Source organism: Lactuca saligna, chromosome 3 (genome assembly GCF_052625555.1).
Source record: "Lactuca saligna cultivar CGN05327 chromosome 3, ASM5262555v1, whole genome shotgun sequence".
NCBI classification, from domain to species: Eukaryota; Viridiplantae; Streptophyta; class Magnoliopsida; order Asterales; family Asteraceae; genus Lactuca; species Lactuca saligna.
This window is the reverse complement of record NC_136419.1, coordinates 177,122,261-177,140,690: the sequence shown is the minus strand read 5'-3', so window position 1 is coordinate 177,140,690 and position 18,430 is coordinate 177,122,261. Positions and strand designations below refer to the sequence as shown.

The following is an 18,430-nucleotide window of genomic DNA, read 5'->3' as shown; positions in this document are numbered from 1 at the left end:
AAGATGACTTGAAGAAATAAAATCAGATTGATTTTAGATTCTCTAACATTGTAATAGATGATTTCGATCAAAGAACGAAGGAAAGAAATTCATGATCGAGTCAATATTACGATGTGTGACAATCGAACAACATGAAAGAAGAATCAATCGAACAATTACTATGTTTCCAAAAATCATTTTTTATACTCAATTCAACAACTAAGATTAATGATAAAATCAAGAAACGAACAAGCATGTTGGTGAATGATATACACCAGACAAGAAATATAAGTTGGGCATCCATTAACAGTAAACAAATTAATCTTATCATCTTGGGATTTTGGATGAACATATTGTTGGATTGTGTGTCTAAGCCCATAACTATAATTGTTATAAACTAGAATTGATAGCAGCACGACCCTTTTGGGTTGCCCTCAAACCTAGCAATTGAATATGATAGCTTTTAGAGAGAGTAACTAATTGATTAATTTATTATATGGTTAATAAATTGATTGGAAATCAAAATTAATAATTTGTTAATATATTATGAGAATAATATATTAACTGGAAATAGTATTATTAATTAATAATTAATCAAAAATTAATTGGAATTAAGTGGATTAATTAAAAGTGCATGGTATGTTTAGTTATTTATTGAAAGTTGAGGAAATGAGCCCATGGACCTCATTGGATGAGGTGGACGAAAATCACTTGGGCAAGCCTAAAGAATTTCATCCACGCCCCTTGAAAGAGGGGAATGGGCTGCTTGGTCATCAAGAAAAGGGATTCGGGTTTCCTCCTTAAAGCCTAGCTTTGGCACCAAGATACCTTAGCTATAAAATTACCCTTAGCATTATAATTCGGCTATCACATTCCTTTAGAGGATTAGGTACATAATTTCTAATCTTCTGCTCTCTCTCTCTCTCTCTCTCTCTCTTTCTTTCTCTCTCTCTCTCTCTCTCTCTCTCTCTCTCTCTCTCTTTCTTAGCTCCTTGGTTGCTAGAGTTTGGGTGTGAACCATTAGAGACATGACATATGTGGTGCTTGCTTCTAAAAGTTTTTCAAGAAGGAATTCAAGATTGTTTGCAATAAAAATCTTCAAGGTAAGTTTCTTACTCTTATGAATTAGTTTTTATATGAAAGTTTTGTAGGATAACAATTCATAATATGTTGCCAATATGTGAAGGACATATATCATATTAGGTTGCATGTGCCCTAATAATTTTGAATTGTTTAAATGTTTTCACTCTTAGAGCATTGTGGTTGTAACCCTAATAAACTATCAGTTGTATCAGAGCCTAGGGCTTTCTTTCATGTATTTGCACATTGGTGAATTGAAAAAGAAACATGTTTTTCTATTTGTCGCTACTCACGACGTGAGCTCGGTGCAGATCCAAAATTTTATGCCTTATCTGCCTAATCAACTTTTATATGATAATTACTTGTTATACTTGTCATCTAAATATGATTTTGTTGTATCTATGATGATCAATTAAAAGCCTAGAAGTTAGGAGATAAATATTTGATTTGATTAATTGTTTTGTTGATTAATATGATTCATCTTTTAAGTGTATAAATAATAAATCTAGATATTAATTGAACTTTATAATTAATGTTAATTAATATTTGGTATTTTGAAAAGTTTAAAATACATCTGGATCTTATTAATAATTTAATTAATTAATTAATTAAAAAAACAATTAATAAATCCTGGTTTAAATTTAATTAAATTAAAAGTTTAATTTATTAAAACTAAACCCTTGGGATTTTAAAAAAATGTTTTAAAATAAACCTTATACTATATATATATATATATATATATATATATATATATATATATATATATATATATATATATAAAATTAAAAGTTTAATATATATTATACGTATAACAATAGTCAGTCAAACCGCTAGTACGCCTCATCCACAAAGCTAGTCTATAAGGGGTGTATAAGGAAACTGCTTATAAAATGGTAGTTGAATGGGTGTCCACTCTCATCCACCGCTTCATTGATTAGTGGAAGGTCATTAGACGAACGGGTTTGATAGAACAGTTAATTCTCAGTACTAAGTATAATGCGATTGAAAAGTAACTAAACTATTTTTTAAAATCTCACTCTTAGTTACTTTAGGAAAATTTGAATTTGTATGCTAGTCTATGAAATTCCACATTACACTTTATAAGTCGTTAGTGGAGCATGTGTGGTTAACCGGTACACTAATGGGGTACTAATAAAGAGTGGTCGTGGGTGTCTTGAAAATTATCGTTGATTAATGGAGTGTGTGTGCTTAACCAACACATTAAAACAAGATGATAAATGACATCAAGCGTGCCAAGCTAATTTTCATGGTTATTTACATCTTGTTTGTGATCCTCGACATCTCAGTCACAAAAGTAAGATCATAAACAGAGATTAAACATGCCATTGATTAGATTCAATGAATCTCAAAATGTCACACTGATATGTGTATTTTTATATATATTTATGTATAACATATCTTAATATTTTAGCATTTATTATTATTATTTAGAACTAAAATAAACTTAATATGCTTTGAAATATTTAATTACAGTTATAATGGGAGATGGAATGCAAAAGAAAGAGAATGGAGCTGAAAAGATGCAAAAAGGATATTGCTGGCAGATTGACCCCTCTTCAGTGTTTCGGGTATATCTGATGACTCATAAGTCCAATTGATGAGGGACTTTTGTGAGAGGGACTTTTGGCTAATTCGACACTTATCTTATCCAAAATCGGCCTTGAAGATGAATCATAAAAGCTGGACGGAAATTCCCTCCAAGTTACTTATTCCCCAAGCTCCACTTATCTTATTTTTATTTGCTTAATCCCTAAGCCACCATTAGTTTCCTTATTCCAATCCAACTCTAATATTCCATATAAATTCCATCTCCATCAACTATAAATACCCCATATCATTCCACCAATTTGAATAATCAATGATTTTCCACTTCGACTTGTGCAACAAGAAAACTTCATAGTTGCCGTTTTGAGGGTCTAGGAGGTGGCCGGAAGGCCGTTAAGCTAACGGGAGCGGAGATCGGAAGGGTTGGAGAGCAGATACGTGTCGGTAATCACATGGGCTGTTAACGTGACCATGTTTAGCATTCCATTGTGTTACTATTCTGTATTTAGTTTCTGACTTGGGTGTAAAAACCTTTTACTTTGTGTTTATGATTGAATGAAGCTTTGATTATTAGACTACTTGCTATATTGAATAGTTTGTTTGTGTTTAATTTATCTTGCCAAGCTTGTTAAAAGATCCTTACGTATTAATGATAATTATTTGCTGTTAATTGTTAAGTGAATTGAGTTGTATGAACATATGCTTGATTGCTTGTCTCTTATGATTTTGGTGACCATCGAGATTATAAGTCTAGGAATAACGAATGTGAAACTAGGATTAACTTGGGAATAAGTAAGTTAATGTGTGAGCCTTGTTTGATGACCATCAACAAGAGGTTAATTGAATGCCTAATTTGATTAACTATATTTGCAAGTCTTGCTTGATACGAACTGAACACTAGGAAGCATGTTAGTTTAACCAATTGATCACTGTTTGAATTGACTTGTTTGCTAAAGGATTAGTTATAGTGAACGCGAATCTAATCATTTTAGGAATCGGTGAACATGACTAAATGAATTTGTGTATGCAATTGTCTATGTTTTTAAGGTGGATTTTGTCTAAACCAAAGTACCTAAAGAGATTTGTTTTCCTGTTAGTTTATCGAGAATTGTTAATTAATTATTAGTTGAGATTTATTAAACTATTTCTTTTATTCTTTTCGTGTGACCTGTAACCTATAATCAAATATATTAAATTAATCCACCGTTCCCTGTGATCGACACCCGACTTACCTAAGCTATACTGTAGTCTGACTAGGTACACTGCCTATAAGTGCATAGTTAGTCTAAGTTTGTTAGGTTATAAATATTAAAATTAATGGGTACTTTTGTGCACATCACACACCCCCAACCGGAATGGCAGAAACATTTGAAGCTGGAGGACTTCATGTAATATCACAACAATGCACAATAGTAATCAAAGTACAACAACAACCATTGTATTTACAAAGTTATAAGTTTTACAACTGTGTTCAAAACATAATGTATATGAACTCAAAAGTACAAGTTTAAAAGACATGAGTTTATAGATCTCTGTCTTCTCAAAAAGTTGTGGCTATACCTGTATCACTGTTTCCCTAAGAATACAATTAGTTTTTGAAAATGTGTCAACAATTAAGTTGGTGAGTTCATAAGTATGCTACTAGAAATATGTTTTCTTGTGTATTGACAAAGTGAACATGTTTTTATCAGAAAATCCTATATTTTCTGCTATGTTATACTGTAAGCAAGATGTATAATGATTTTTGTAGCAACAACTTGTAAAATGTAGTTTAGTTCTTATAAAGTCATGAAAAATATGTTTTCTCTAAACTGAAATAGTATAACATGTTTATACTTGTAAGATATTGTATTGTAGTTTTATAATTTAATAAAACTATGTGAAGCGTCACTTATTCATACAAAAATCATTTTTTTCAATACCAAATTGTGAGTTATCATAACCATGCTTGATGACCTAGGATCGCCTAAAACACGACGTTCTCCGGGCGTCGAAATATGGTATGACAATTGTCACCCCAGGCCTGCCGGCCTAGCTGTTGCAAGCAGCTTAAGTGCGGGATTATCAGTCCCGTATAGATCTATACACAAATGTCATGCTCTCACACAAGGAGACTCTAGTTATAATTTTCAGGAATTTTGTTTTATACTTAAATAAGTACTTGAAGTGTGTCTCACAAGTGCTATATCGATGATTACATGTAGAATAAAAAGTTACCTTGTAATAACAATACTGAAAATAAGTTTCATAAACTATATAAAATATAGTTTTATATGTTTGTTTCTTAGTAAAGTATTCAGTTTGTTTTCTGATAATGTTCTCTGCTTGTTTTCCATCATGTATTCTATTTGTATTCTCTTATGTACTATGTTAGTTTTCCTGTTATGTATTTTGAAACTTGAAACCTGAAACCAATGTGAGTCCTCTAAACTATACCTATTATAGTTTAGCTATTTGTTTTATTGTAAGAATATGTAATATTGTTATTCCATGAAATTCTCTGTTGTACCTATGTATTATCAAATAGTTTGTAAACCATTTTATATTTATATAATAGTGATTAATTATACATTCGATTAAATAAATTTAACCCAAGCCCACAACTAAACAAGGAACAGGAAATGAGGTCAAATTACATATTCTGAATCTTCTGAATCCAAATTATATAATTTACACATATATAAATATGTAATTTTATCAATTATAACAATTTAACAGTATTAAAAACATTTGAAAACTTTTATGATATTAACACAATTTTATTATGTTTCACTTGTATTCCCCCCCCCCCCCCCCTTTAAAACCGTAAAAACTATGAAAATACGGGGGTATGAACTCACTTGATAGGTGGTGATTCGGGTAGCGTTTCGTTTCTTAGAAATGACTTTTCTTAATGTAACTGAGAGTTTTTGATGAAAAGTCGGCTTCACTCGGGCAGAGTTTCAGCTTAAAATTGAGGAAATCGGGACTTCGGGGCTTGCTTCATGTGGTAAGGGGGTACCCTGGGACTTCGAAGGGTTTAGAAAGGCTTAAAGGAGTGTTTTAGTGGAGAGAGGCTTAAAGGGTGAGGCTCAAAAGAGTTAAGGGTCTTTATATAGGTCTCAAGTCCGGATTTTAGGGTTTGAACATCCGGCAAGTACGCTTAGTGTACTTGCTGCCCCTCTGCGATCCTCCTTGCCAAGTACGCTAAGCGTACTCATAAGTACGCCCAACATACTTAAGGGTCTCATATGTTATATTTGAAATACTTCAAGGGCTACAAGGTCATACCTGATTTGGAGTGTGACAAGGACCCAACACAATATTTTACAATTCGGAAGAGGGATGTCGTAATCTGAATGCAAAATATTTGAAGGTAGGTAAATAACGATTTACCAAATTCTACCATGAAAAACGAAATTCATCATTAGGTTTTAAATGGATTGAAATTCCTAGATCTTTTGAGATTCATTGAACTTTTCAATGGCATGTTTAAATCTTGATTGTGCCTTTCAAGTTTGTGACTAGGATGCCGAGGATCACAAACAAGGTGTGAATAACCATACAAATTAGCTTGGTACACTCAATGTTACAACCACCTAATCAATGTGTCGGTTAACCATACACGCTCTATTGGTCTATGATTAACATCAAGTTACCCTTTGCCACACACTGTCAATCCAAGATTAATGTGCCGGTTAACCACACATGCTCCACTAACGACTTAACAAGGTGTAAAGTGCAATTTCACATGTTAGAACCAAATTCACATTTTCCTAAGTAACTAAGATTGGGAATTTATAAGTGTTTAGTTACTTAGTATTTCATTATACTTTAAATGGGAATTTAAATGTCATGTCAAACCCGTTCGACTAACGACCCTCCACCAGTCAAGGAGGCGGTGGGTGAGAGTGGACACCCATCAAATTGCCATTTTATAAGCAGTAACCTTATACCCCCTTGTAGACCGACTTCGTGATTGAGGCCTACTAATGGTAAGACTGACTTTACTCTTATACATACATACATACACACACACACACATATATACATACATATATATATATATATATATATATATATATATATATATATATATATATATATATTAAACCTATAATATTGTAATAGTATAAGGGTTGAATTTTATACTTTTAAAATTCTAGGGTTTGGAACTAAATGTTTCAAAGTGAGACTTTGCATTTACAAATTCTAAAACTTGAGGGCACGTTTTAAACTATTAAAAAATTTTGGTATCCATATATGAGTTTAATATATGTTTTACGAAAAGACTCGTGACATTCTATAACTTGAGGACAGGTTATGGAGTTCATAAAACATTTATGTAAAAGACTCTTCAAGTTCCATAACTTGAGGACAAGTTATGGAAGACTTAAAACCATTTAAGATGACATTTAAAAATGAGACCCTTCATTTTCCATAACTTGAGGACAAGTTATAGATTTCACCAAAAGCAATTAGATCAAAAATTCCGACTAACAGAACCAAACAAGTTGCCTATGATCTAATTAAACTCATAAGTTAAGATAATTCATATCAAACAAGTTTCAAGAAATTATCCTAATCATATAAACTAATACAAATCATGGAACTTTGACAATTATCTTTTATTTGGATGAGAATCATCATTACCATATCAACAAAATAAGATTTTATGAACTAACACATTTTGTCGTAATGATTCTAATCCAAAACAGGCCAAAAAAAACTCGAAAAATGCCAACTGAAGCACCAACTCGGCGAGTACATGAACTGGACTCGTCGAGTTGGACTTTTTTCTGAGTGGACTCGACGAGTCCCCCAGTGGACTCGGCGAATGCAAAAAAAAAAAAAAAAAAAAAAAAAAAAAAAAAATCGATTTTTTAACTTTGAAAATTACATTTGCATAAAATATAATAGAAAACAATCCTAGGCTCTGATACCACTGATGAGTTTTAGTATACTACAACATCCTATAGTGCACAGACAACCCTAAATGCTTTGGATCTATGTTTTCTCTAATTATACATGCAATATTGTTTCCAAAGCATTAAGCCTACAACTAGTATGCAATTGACATAATCAACATATAATTAAGTCATAGAGTTACCTCTTGGTTGTAGCTTGTAGAACTTATTGAGTTTGGCCTTTAAGAACTTAGTGCCCTAAGTGTTGCACCTCAAATGGAATCACAACACACCTTTGGATAAAGGAGACTTTTGAGAGAGTATTTCTTGCACCAAAATCGACTCAATGAACTCCTAGATCACTAGTGTCTCATTTTGGATGCTAAAAGGCTTCTTATATAGTATGCCTAAACTAGGGTTACACCATGTAAACCCTTATGTGTATGACCTTCCATATTCCTTAGGCTCCATGGGGTTTAAACCTCCATGGATCATCCATGAGTTGTCACATGGGTTTAGCCTAACCTAAGGAATCATGGATCATTAGCCCACACCATAAGAATGAATGATTTTACCAAATCAACCCTTTATATTTAATTAGTCTATTTTGATCACAAAATTAATTACAAATTAATTATTGATCAATACTAACTAAATCACATGATTTCATATTAGTATATTAGAACTTATAATATATTAACAAATCATAAATAACGCTTCTCAAAAGTCCATCCTATCAAATTATTCTGGTGATATGCAACCCAAATGGATAATGCTACTCTCGGGTCAAGTACATACCAATTATAGTTATGAACTTAGACACCTAATTCAACGCTCCAATGGTGTATACTTGAACTTGATTCCCGTGTAACATCAACACAAGAAGCAAATAAAGATTGACATTAACTTTGTTGGAGATCGAGTACTCTTGGGGTTAGTTTGTATTATTCATAACACGTAATTATTTATGAAATCAATGAAAAATTTACCAATCATATTTTTCTCAAAAGAAAAATACTTGGTATAAAATGGAAGATAATTTATTATTGTGCCAAAATCATAATATAAAAGAATTTTATTGCACCAAATCATAAAATAAAATGGTTTTTATTGTTCAAAAGAATAACACAATGGTTTTTTCGCACATAAAAAGATAACATGTTGGTTTTTTCGGAAGTCATAAATGCTAGCTTACTAAACATTACTTTAGACATGATCAAGAAATAAAATGATTCTATTATATACAAAAATAACATAATAGTTTTTTCTAAAAAACTAAAATAAATATCTAAATGGTTAAAAATAATAATATCTATTAAAAATTTTCAAAATTTAAACCCTTTTCCTAATTTGCTTGGAAGGAGACGAAATTGCGTGCACACTCGAAATTCCCGGCGTTTCCAATTTCCATCATAAACTAATAACCCGTGTCTCACGGCCCATACTTTCATAAGTCAAAACCTAAAAATTCAGAGCATCTGGAAAGAGACAACGAGGAGGAAAGTAAGATTGGAAAGAGAAAAGTCTCTGCAAATGGGATTGTTGACTCTGTTTCCCTCAACCTCCTTATGTAATCGTAATCCATGGCGTATTCATCCAACACCTATCAAAACAAACCCACCAACAACCCCTCCATTTATTAACATTTTGACTTTTTGCTCACCTCATTCTCCCCTTTTTATTAACGCATTTCAATTTCAACAAGCTTTTGTAAAACCCAATTCGGAAGATTCGTCTCAGAGGTATTGTGCTGTTTTTGTTCTGTAAGATTATCTTTGATTAAATTGTTATTTTCACCCTGTTTTTAACTAATGTTTTTCTTGATTTTAATTAATATCTTCATATACGGGTTCTGTAGTTTGAAATTTTGAAATTAAGTCCTCCATTAGCATGAAAAGATGAGAATTTCTGTGATCTGATTACGTTTATTGTTTAATTTTGATTTTCGATTTACAGAATTTAAAGATCATGATTTTTTTTCTTTTTAATTTTTTTCACTAAATCTACACATTTCGTCCCTGGACTTTGAAAAAAAAAAAAAAACTTTGAAGATATTATCAACTCTTTTATTATGGAAAGATTATTTAAAAAAAAAAAAACTATCTTGCTGAGTTCTTATTTCGTGAACTGGGTTTTACGTTTTTGTTTAATTAATAATTACGATTTCAAGTTACAGAATTTCAAGATTTTATCATTTTGAATTATCTAACAGAAAATATCAAGATTTCTTTGGTGTCTTTTCTCAATTTAGCAATTGAATGAAATTCTGTAACTTCAATTTACAGAAAATTCAAGATTTTTATGAAAAAATAGAGTTTTTATGATTTGGGTCCCACTTATTTATTTATAATCTAATCAACACTTCAATTTACAGAAAATTCAAGATTTTGTCATTCAAATCATGGGAAATTGTTGCATCACCTCAAATAACAACAAAAACGTGAAGACGAAGAAAAACAAAAAACCAAACGCGTTCTCAGAATCTTATAGCATTAAACCACGAGCCGAAAACGGGATCAAATTTCAAGTGTTAAAAGACGCAACAGGACATAACATTTCAGAAAATTACAATCTTGGACGTGAATTAGGCAGGGGTGAATTCGGAACAACATATTTGTGTACGGATGTGGAAACGGGTGAAAAATTCGCGTGCAAATCGATATCAAAAAAGAAGCTTAAAACATCGATAGATATTGAGGATGTGAAAAGGGAAGTTGAGATAATGAAGAAATTGCCAAAACATTCGAATATTGTGACATTAAAAGATAGTTATGAGGATGATAATGCAGTGCATATAGTGATGGAGTTGTGTGAAGGTGGAGAGTTGTTTGATAGGATTGTGGCAAGAGGACATTATACTGAAAGAGCAGCAGCTGCTATTATGAGGACAATTGTGGAAGTTGTTCAGGTAAATAAAAATTGTTTGTTTATTATAATTTATAGCGTCTAAATGTCCTACTTTTTTGTTCTTGAAGGAATGTGTAGAGTGTTTTTGGTTGTGAAATTTTCCATGAAAAATTTCAAATGAAAGTGAAAATTTTGGAATCGCGTTTGGTTGATTTGGTTTTTAAAATTTTTCCAAGAAAAAGAAAAATTTAGGGTGGGTTTGGTTGTGGAAAACTGTTTTCGTTTTCTAAGAAAATGTTTTCGGAAAATAGAGTTGGGTTTTCGTTTTCGGTTTTCAGAGTTTTCATTTTCCATCTTAGGAATTTGGAAAACTTTGGAACATTGTAAAAATCACTTTTTTAATTTATATATATTTTGGAAAGAGAAAATTTTCATTTTTTTGGAAAATTTTTGAAAACTGAATCAACCAAACGCGTTTTCAAAATTGATATTTTCATTTGAAAATTGTCATGAAAAACTAGAAAATTTTCCACAACATGACCCATTTTAATTTATATAATTCTTAATGACACCAATCATTTTATAAAAAAAACCATGATTTCAATCAAAGTATAATTTGTTTTCAAAGTTTAACTTAAAAATATGTTTTTCATAATAGTCTTATTAAAACAACCTTTCATTATGTTTCATTTTTTAATGTCACAAATAAAAATTTCATCATTAACAATGAAATAATTTCTATACTAGAAATAAACCCACACATTGCATCTACATATACCTTAAAAAAAAGTTATACAAAAATTCATTGCATTCCTACATACGAATTACCAACCAAACATCCGATTATGGAACGGAATAACTGATTCCATTCCTATGAAACACAATCAATCTTATTACTCTCCATTGACTTCAATTCCTATTCATTTATTAGATATGTCACATGCATGGAGTGATGCATCGAGATCTTAAACCCGAGAATTTTCTTTTTGCAAATAAGAAAGAAACTGCTGCTATAAAAACCATTGATTTTGGGCTATCGATCTTCTTTAAACCAGGTATTTAATATTTATGCTTAAAATGGAAATTGTTTCATTATTTCATATATACTTTATGAATTATGAATTTTTTTTCTAAAGATCTTTTTTTTTTTTAATCAGGTGAGGTTTTTAAAGAGATAGTTGGGAGTCCATGGTATATGGCTCCAGAAGTTCTAAAACGAAATTATGGCCCTGAGGTTGATGTATGGAGTGCAGGGGTAATTTTGTACATTTTGCTTTGTGGGGTCCCACCTTTTTGGGCAGGTGTGGTTCTCTATTTTTGCATTTTGCAAGTTTTATTTTATTGTTATTATTATTATTATTGTTTTTGAAGATTGTGATTTCCTTGGGATTTGGATGGAATGGAATTCAATTCCATTACCATCCTTCGAATTATACCGAAATTACCAAAATACTCTTTTGTGTCGATACATGGTATTCAATTCCTGTAATTTCTTCCTTTCTTAAAATACCCAAAATATCCTTTTGAATGCTAGAATTTTACAAGTAATCCCTTTCACCTCTCACCAATTCCATTCCTTTTCCTGCCAACCAACATATGAAAGATTACAAATTTTTTTTTTTGAAGATTGTGAATTCCTTGGGATTTTGCTGGAATGGAATTGTCAATTCCATTCCAATCCTTTGAATTATATTGGAATTACCAAAATTCTTTGACCAGTGGATATCAACATTTCAAACATGGAATCCAATTCCCATCATTTCTTCCTTGCTAAAAATACCCAAAATACCCTTTAGAATCTTACAAGTAATCCCTCTCACCTCTCACCAATTCCATTCCGTTTCCTGCCAACCAATATATGAAAGATTCCAATTCCTTTAATCGATTCAAATTCCTTCATTCTGCAAACCAAATACTTCATACATGATTACATGCAAAAGTGCTTACACGTAAATGATTCTAATATCATATAATTCACTTATATTTTCTCCTCAGAAACTGAACAAGGAGTAGCTGAAGCAATTATTAAATCAGTAATCGATTTCAAGAGAGATCCATGGCCTAAAGTTTCTGAAAATGCCAAAGATCTTGTCAAGAAAATGCTTAATCCTGATCCAAAGCTTCGCCTTACAGCTCAACAAGTTCTTGGTAATTTTTCCTTTTTCACTAAATTGACTTAATGGGGACATGACTTAATCCACTAAACTATATATGGATTTTCCTTTATGACTTAATACAGAAAGAATAGCTTAATAGAGAAAAGATGAAAAAGAAAGGCTTTACACATGAAGTCCTAATTTTCTCCAAAACTTTTTCTCAAATATTTTTAAAGAAATATGGAGTTAATTATAGCTAGGGATAATGACATAAAAACCCTTAAGTTTACAAGTTTTTGTCGGTTTCACCCTTTTTCGGATTTTAAGTTCATTAAAACCGGATTTTTGCAACTTTTTTTTTTTTACAATTTTACCCCCTTGGTTTGTGAAAGCTCTTACATTTGGCAGAAATGTTCGGTTTTACCCTTTTGAATCTGTTTCATAAAACCTCTTAAGTTTGGTTTTATGGTTCATTAAAGCCTTTAAGTTTTGTAGAAATTTTCAGTTTTACCAGATAAATTTGCAAAAAGGGAAAATTGAAAAAAAAAAAAAAGACTTGCAAACTTAAGGGTTTTTCTGTCATTTTCTCTTATAGTTATTGCTTTCACATTGTGGTTTTTAGAACACCCATGGTTATTCAATGCAAAATCGGCTCCAAATGTCTCATTGGGAGAGGTTGTGAGGTCAAGGCTTAAACAGTTTTCAGTGATGAACAAGCTCAAGAAACGTGCTTTGAGAGTAAGATTCATGATCTTACTTTATTTACATAAAATCCATGTCATGTATACTTTCATATTCACATATTTTTTGTTATTAAATATATTGAATGTAATATGATGTATATACATATGCAGGTGATAGCCGAACATTTATCGGCTGTTGAAGTGGCTGACATAAAGGAAACATTTGATATGATGGATATTGGAAAGAAAGGGAAGATAAATCTTGAAGAACTTAGAAATGGTTTATTCAAACTTGGTCAACTAATGAATGATGAAGATCTTCAAATATTAATGGAATCCGTGAGTTTTATTATATATATCTATCGATTAATTCTTACACATATAGTTTTCCACATGTCATGCAACAAGATTTTTTGTTGAACAAATTTAAATAAAGAAAATGCTTACACATCCTATTAGCATTATGACTAAGGTGTTGTTACTCTTTTTTACTTAATGGACTTAATAGGGACATACTTTTTAAGGGAAATTTTCGATATAGTCCCAATATTTTGGATCAGTTTACGGTTTAATCCCAACATTTATTTTTTGAACAGAAAAGTCTCGATTATCAAATTTTATACAATAATTTGTCATTTTCTGTTAAAAAAAATAAGGGTTGTTTCGTTAATTTAGGCAAAATATAAAATAATCGTAATTTTTTTGTTTAAAAAATAAATGGTGGGATTAAACCGTAAACTGGCCCAAAATATTGGGACTTTATCGCACTTTTTAATGTGGTAATGTGTGTTTTCCCTATTAAGTCCTAACTTTTTACAAATTTACCCTTGTTTGTCATCATTCTCTCAAATGTTTTTTAAACATCTTTTATCCATACAATTTGTTTGAAGACTTTAGGGTTAATTTTATAAAAGACCTTATATTTTGTGTTTTTTCCGGATTAAACCTTTATTTTTATTATGAAAAAGACCTTTGTATTTTTCATTTTTTTTCCGAAAAAACCCTAAACTTTACCTTTTTTTTTTCTGTAAAAATGCCTCAACCTTCTATCTTTTTCCGAAAAAACCCTCACATTTTACATGTTTCTTTGGAAAAAAATGACTAAAAGGGTCAGATCGAAAAAATTGAAAGAATGCAAGGTATTTTTCAAGAAAAAAAATAAAGTTGAGGTTTAATCCGGAAAAACCACAAAATATAACGTTTTTTTTTTTTTTTTTATGAGATTAACCCTTGTCTTTATGGATCATGAATAAAGAGCAACTTAATAGAGAAATGTAGTAAATGAGGCTTTTCCCATTAAGTTCTAAACTTTTTACAAATATCTTTTAAACATCATTTATTGATAACAACACTTCCAATATTTTTATAATTTCACAGGTTGATGTTGATGGAGATGGAGCCCTAAATTATGGAGAGTTTGTAGCTGTGAATGTTCATCTAAAAAGAATGGCAAATGATGAACACTTACACAAAGCTTTTTCATTTTTTGATCAAAATCAAAATGGTTATATAGAGTTTGAAGAATTGCGTCATGCATTGAGTGATGATGAGAATGTTCAAGACACTGAAGGAGTAATCAATGCAATAATGCATGATGTTGACACCGATAAGGTTAGTTCCCTAAATCACCCACTTTATCAATTTTATATGGTGGAATGACTACTTTACCCTTTTGGATTTACTCACATAGTTTGTTAGATACTTATGAATAAAGGGTCGAAAGTGTTTTACACAAGATATTTGTATATACTATAAAATCTCCTTGTGATCTTTAAAATGCGTTTGCATTGATTTATTTTTTAATACTCAATTCGTAATTGTTGTTAATAAGCATATGATCTTTAAATTAACTTTTGTTAAATAATTAAGAAAACATATATAATGTGTTAAAAGATGCATAACCAACAAAAAAGAAATTAACTAAGCTATAATAATGATTAAAAATAAATATATTACAACATTAACTACTTTTAAGTAAAACTAATTACCATTATGTGCTATTAAGATGCTTACTGTGAACTTCATAATACACTTATTAAACATTTATGAGAGAGATGATAATTTAGATCAGAAAGTGGTAAAACATTTAGTAAAAGATTAATATTTGTTGTATATGAAATTTTTTTTGTTGAAATAAATCGATAATATTAAGTATATATTTCCAATTATTAACGATCTTATTATGTATAGTTATAGTTATTTCTTTATGATTTACAAGTAAAATAATCGGATCTAATTATTTATGATTTGGAGAAGCATTCAAGAAGTCGTAAGAAAACTGATTATCGAGATAAGTGTAAAATTACCAACCTATCCCCATCTTTAACCAAATGTTTTTTTTTAATTACTTAGAGTAAATTACACGAATGGTCCCTATGGTTTGGGATAATTTTTACGTTTGGTCCCTAACTTATTCTTTTAACTCGAAGATTTCTACAGTTTGTTTTTGTTGCGTGCTTGGTCCGTGTCTTACCTAAAAAGATTATTTTGCCATTGATTTTTTAATTTATTTAAATAAGATGGGGTAGATAAGGTATGGTAAGGTGAGGTGAAAGTGGGGTTGGGGTGTGTTTATTTAAATAAATTAAAAAATCAAGGGTAGAATAGTTTTTTTAGGTAAGACAGGGACCAAGCACGCAACAAAAACAAACAATAAGAACCTTTCGAGTTAAAAAAAATAAGTTAGGGACCAAACGTAAAAATTACCCCAAACCATAGGGACCATTCGTGTAATTTACTCTATTACTTAACACCCCCGAATGTCACTCAAAACACATGTAAAACCACTTATCTATCCCCATCTGTTTCTGCTTTTAATTTTTTTGATAAATTTGTCTAATCTTTTTTTATTTATTTATTATTATTTTTTTTTAATGCATCAGGATGGACGCATCAGTTATGATGAGTTTGCTGCTATGATGAAAGCTGGCACGGATTGGAGAAAAGCCTCAAGGCAATATTCAAGAGAACGTTTTAATAATCTTAGTTTGAAATTGGTAAAAGATGGCTCATTACAATTAGCCAATGAGTGAGAAAATGAATAAATAAAATGGTAACATTTATCTAACAAAAAAGAAGCTAATTTTACACGAATGCAAAACTTCAATAGAGATTTTGCATTTGAACAACTCGAGGAAATACAAATCCGCATACAAAGACCTTTTGTGATTTACCAAAGGCGTGAAGATTTGGTGAATTGAAGTATATGTTAAGAGTATCTACCGTGACGATAACTTCATTGAAGTGTATAGGAGATCTTGATTGATTTGAGATTATAGTTGATATGTATTTTTTATATCTGCACATGTTTGGTGCACCTCTTATTCTACTGATGTATAGTCTAGAGACTACAAATCCTTTACCTATACAAACAATACCTTAATGTGCTTAACAATTTTTGGTGTTTAAGTTTTTGTTACATTTGATAATATAATTTTAAAGATAATAAAGTTATAACGATTGTTTATGGGTTTGTTTAGTGTGGTGTACATTTTGTTTTTCGTTTTGTTGTTTAAATTCGTGCTACATTTCTATAACATGTTTGTTTACCACTTAAGAATGTTGGAAAATGATAATGTTTTTATTTTTAATTCTCTATAATTACTTTTTTTTTTTGGTGATAGTTTCTTCTAACAAGTATCATTATTAGATTTTAGAGGTGAGCATGGTGCGGTTTGGTGTGATTTTTATATAAAACCGCAGCCGCAAATTGCAGTTTTCTAAAACAAAAAACTGAAAATTGCAATTTTGATTCGGTTCGGTTTTGCAGTTATTTTTGCGTTTTTTCGGTTATTTCGGTGCGGTTTCAGTTTTTAACCACAAAATGAGGTAGTGCGTTTTTCCGGTTAAAAGGGTGTGGTTTTTCATGCTCAAAACCAAAAATCTAGTTGACTTTCGTTTATTTCTAGATTTTCATTGCAAATAAATCACAATTTTGGTCCATTTTTATTCTTTCAAGTTAGCATTTTATTATGTTTTATTGAATTTATTTCATTCAAACAATTAACAATATGTCTAACATTTACTAACAACCATTTACGCACCAAAAACTAAACAATAAAAATCATAAGATGATAAAATTGATAAATTTCAACATTGTCTATACTAATTTATTTTTATCAAATAAATATAATTATTATAAATATTTCAATAATATATTAAATCATGCGGTTTGCGGTTATTTCGGTTAATTTGGTGCGGTTATTAAACATAAAACCGAACTGCACCACAATTTTTCGGTTTTTCAAAATTAAAAACCGCACCATCGGTTTTTGTTTCGGTTTCGGTTATCCGGCTTATGTTTTTGCGGTTATTTTGGTTTTTTTGGGTTTCAGTTCGGTTTCTGCTCACCCCTATTAGATTTACATTTCTGTGTTTGTCATGTAGGTTACAATTTCTGCAAGTCTCATCAAGATTGAGAGTTTATATTACAATAAGATTAGGTTTATTGTGTACATAGTTTTACATCCATTACTCATCATCAATATCCTGAAAGTTTTGAGCATTGGGCATCAAGTGGGTGAATGAGACCACCATAAACTTGATTCTTATTTTTTCTCTCGTTGGTTTATGTTGTATCACTTATGTGAAAGTTATTGATGAACCAACCATTGAGGAAGAAGATGAGCAAGGAGGAGAGATTTATAGTGAAAGATAGAGTTAGTATTGAAAAGTTTGAATTTGAGGTCCAATATCATCCAACCATACAAATTCAGTGATATCTTTACTTGAGAAACCGATGAAACTAGATGGGAAGCCATTTTTAGAATGTTTGCCAAAAAAGATAGAAAATGGGGAACAATTTCTTTAGGTCTAATTGCAAACAAGGATGTATAAATCATGAATTTTACTGCATATATTTCATTTCCAATTTTTTTGAATGGAAGATTTAATTTCATTCAAATAAAAACAAAGTATTTGCTTTCAGAAATATAATCTTTAGTTCCAGAATTGGAATCACTATAAGTGAACAAGATTTGGTTCCTAAAGTTAGGAACCGATCTAGAGCTGTTACCCATTTTTGGTACCGGAACCGAAACAAAATCTGATGGTACCCATTTTTTTATAAAATTATATTTTTATTTAGAGAAGTTAAATTTCTTTCTATCTTTTGTTCCTATTTATCTTCCTACTCATAAATAATGACATACAAAATCCATTCATTCTCTCTCTTAATCTCATCTTTTGATTTTGACAATTATCTTAATCTAATAAGTAGAAATATTAATAGGATTAAAAGGTTAAGGGATATTTGATTTCTCTTTTATTTATTAACTTGTGATTTTAATTTTTA

The 18,430-nt window shown here is 30.6% G+C and overlaps 1 protein-coding gene across 1 annotated transcript; it reads left to right on the top strand.

The window, feature by feature from the left end:
- Positions 1 to 8,955: 8,955 nt before the first annotated feature.
- On the top strand, positions 8,956 to 16,603 carry LOC145037528 (calcium-dependent protein kinase 7-like). Its single transcript, XM_078986217.1, has 9 exons — positions 8,956 to 9,253; positions 9,886 to 10,419; positions 11,290 to 11,413; positions 11,516 to 11,659; positions 12,354 to 12,506; positions 13,077 to 13,192; positions 13,309 to 13,476; positions 14,515 to 14,748; positions 16,020 to 16,603. Exons 2-9 carry the CDS (start codon positions 9,913 to 9,915, stop codon positions 16,167 to 16,169), a joined length of 1,596 nt encoding a protein of 531 aa, XP_078842343.1. The 5' UTR covers positions 8,956 to 9,253; positions 9,886 to 9,912; the 3' UTR covers positions 16,170 to 16,603.
- Positions 16,604 to 18,430: the final 1,827 nt, after the last annotated feature.